This window comes from Octodon degus, unplaced genomic scaffold (assembly GCF_000260255.1).
Source record: "Octodon degus isolate 3935 unplaced genomic scaffold, OctDeg1.0 scaffold00087, whole genome shotgun sequence".
In the NCBI taxonomy this organism is placed as follows: domain Eukaryota; kingdom Metazoa; phylum Chordata; class Mammalia; order Rodentia; family Octodontidae; genus Octodon; species Octodon degus.
The window spans coordinates 10,160,139-10,162,137 of NW_004524663.1; the positions used below are offsets into that span (position 1 = coordinate 10,160,139).

Consider the following 1,999-nt stretch of genomic DNA (forward strand, 5'->3'; position numbering starts at 1 on the left):
CCCTGAGAATTATAGATATCCCTGTGGTATAATATAGCCAAAATAGGCAATTAATAAAGCAGAAAATGAGTGCATTGTGCCTTCTAAATTCACTTAAAATATTTTGAATCCTTGGAATCTTAACCATTTGTGAGTCTCAAATACTAGGTTTTAGTAAAGAACTAAATTGGAGTGGTAGTAGAGTTGTTTATGTTTGTACCAGCCACTGTTTGGGAAGTGTCTATGACCAGGAGTGCATTCAGTAATATAGATATAAAATAAAGTGATCGAAGTCAAAGTAGACTATGTAGGAAAATAAAATTAAGCTAAAGATAACTTTGTTACATAACATATGTTAAGCAAGGTCCATCTATTTGCTCTACTAGTCCGCAAAGGAGAGAAACCTGAATTTAGATGACTATTCTACTATTGCTTGCAATTCACATCTCTTTTCATTGCCTTATGATATTTAATATTGAAGCAATCCTGAATTTTCACAAATTATTTGTGAATTTGCAGATCCAGTAATACCCTCCTTGAATCTTCCTGCCATTACACCATTTTACTTCCGGTTAGCATGCCACTCATCAGGGACTGGTCAAGGAACAAAGAGGAGTGAATCCTCTCAATCCCTTATTTCTTGTTTTTTTTTTAAGTATGTATGTTATGGATAAGGGAAGGGACATAGCTGGATGTTATTAGAATCATCTGGAATGGGATAAAAAAAGAATTACTAATTCTTTATGAGTTTTAGTTATAAGAATCATCATTAAATTGTGTTCGCCACACAACTGGAGGAGTTCATACAGTGATCTTGTAAAGCAAGATTTCAGAGAAGATATAACATTTCTTAAGAGTGAGCATATACCTGTAATTATGTAATTATAAGCTACTGTGTACAAGGAACACAAGATCAGAAACTTCATAAAAAGTTTCTTGATCAGGTATGCTTGAGCCTGTTATTAGCTAGAAATAGCTGGAAGGAACGCAAAGCATTTGAGAACCGAGTTGCTCACTGATGTGGTGTGTCAACATAAAATAACTATAGTCAGTTGACTAAGAGAATGAATATTTTCCAGCATTATTTGATTCTTTTTTCATTGCAATAAATACATTATGTGACTCTCCTTAGTCACACTCTACATCATTGATCACTTTCCTCTGTGGCCCCACACTTAATTCAATGAGAAGAAAGATTTGTACTAATAGTGAATGGACAGGATATCATGTCTGCATCTTGCACTATGGATAACCACTATGAAGACAACAATATGCAATGTGTTAATTATTGAAACTGTCCTACTAATTGGTTTTGAAACTGTCTCATTGCTATTTGATTCTCAATAAAATTAATTAAAAATTGGCTTCCACTGGCAAAAAAAATAAATAAAAATAAATACATTATGGGGAGGAAATAATAACAAAAGCTTTCCTGTGAAGAATACTTTCTTTAAAACAAATTTACTGATTCATGTGTAACCTTTAAATTGTGGTGGTGAAATCTGAATTTTTTAGACTCATGGGAGATGATCTAAACTGTTTGTCTTGCCATTAAAATGCACAGATTTTTTTATGTTATGCAGCAAAATATATAAAGAAAGCCTAACCAGTGTTTTCCTTGTTCTCCTTAGGCATTGTCACAGGAGTCTTGGTTCGAGAACACAGCCAACTCTCAAATCTAGACAAATTTTACTTTGCTTTTCCTGGAGAAATTCTAATGAGAATGCTGAAGCTCATCATTTTGCCATTAATTGTATCCAGCATGATTACAGGTAACTTGATATTCTCTATATTATTATAGAGTCCAGAAGAACCTTTATTATTTCCTAATATGGGAAAATTGAAAAGCACTAGCTGCATCATCCCCACACACCCACCAGCCCCACATACACACCCACACTAGGCGCTTGGCTGGAATGTGTACGGTTGGGTGGAAAGGTTTCATTACTGAGGCAGTGTTGCTTCATTGTCCTGCTTTTTGTTCTAGCACCATCTACCATAGCTCAAGTCTTCATTTGTG

The 1,999-nt window shown here is 34.5% G+C and overlaps 1 protein-coding gene across 1 annotated transcript in view; it reads left to right on the plus strand.

Moving 5' to 3' along the window:
- The window catches only part of Slc1a1 (solute carrier family 1 member 1), a 104,696-nt gene that overhangs the window by 39,227 nt on the left and 63,470 nt on the right, over positions 1-1,999 (plus strand). The window contains exon 2 of the mRNA XM_004637185.2: positions 1,611-1,751. Within this exon, the coding sequence (XP_004637242.1) occupies positions 1,611-1,751 (141 nt within the window). The remainder of the gene's footprint in view (positions 1-1,610; positions 1,752-1,999) is intronic.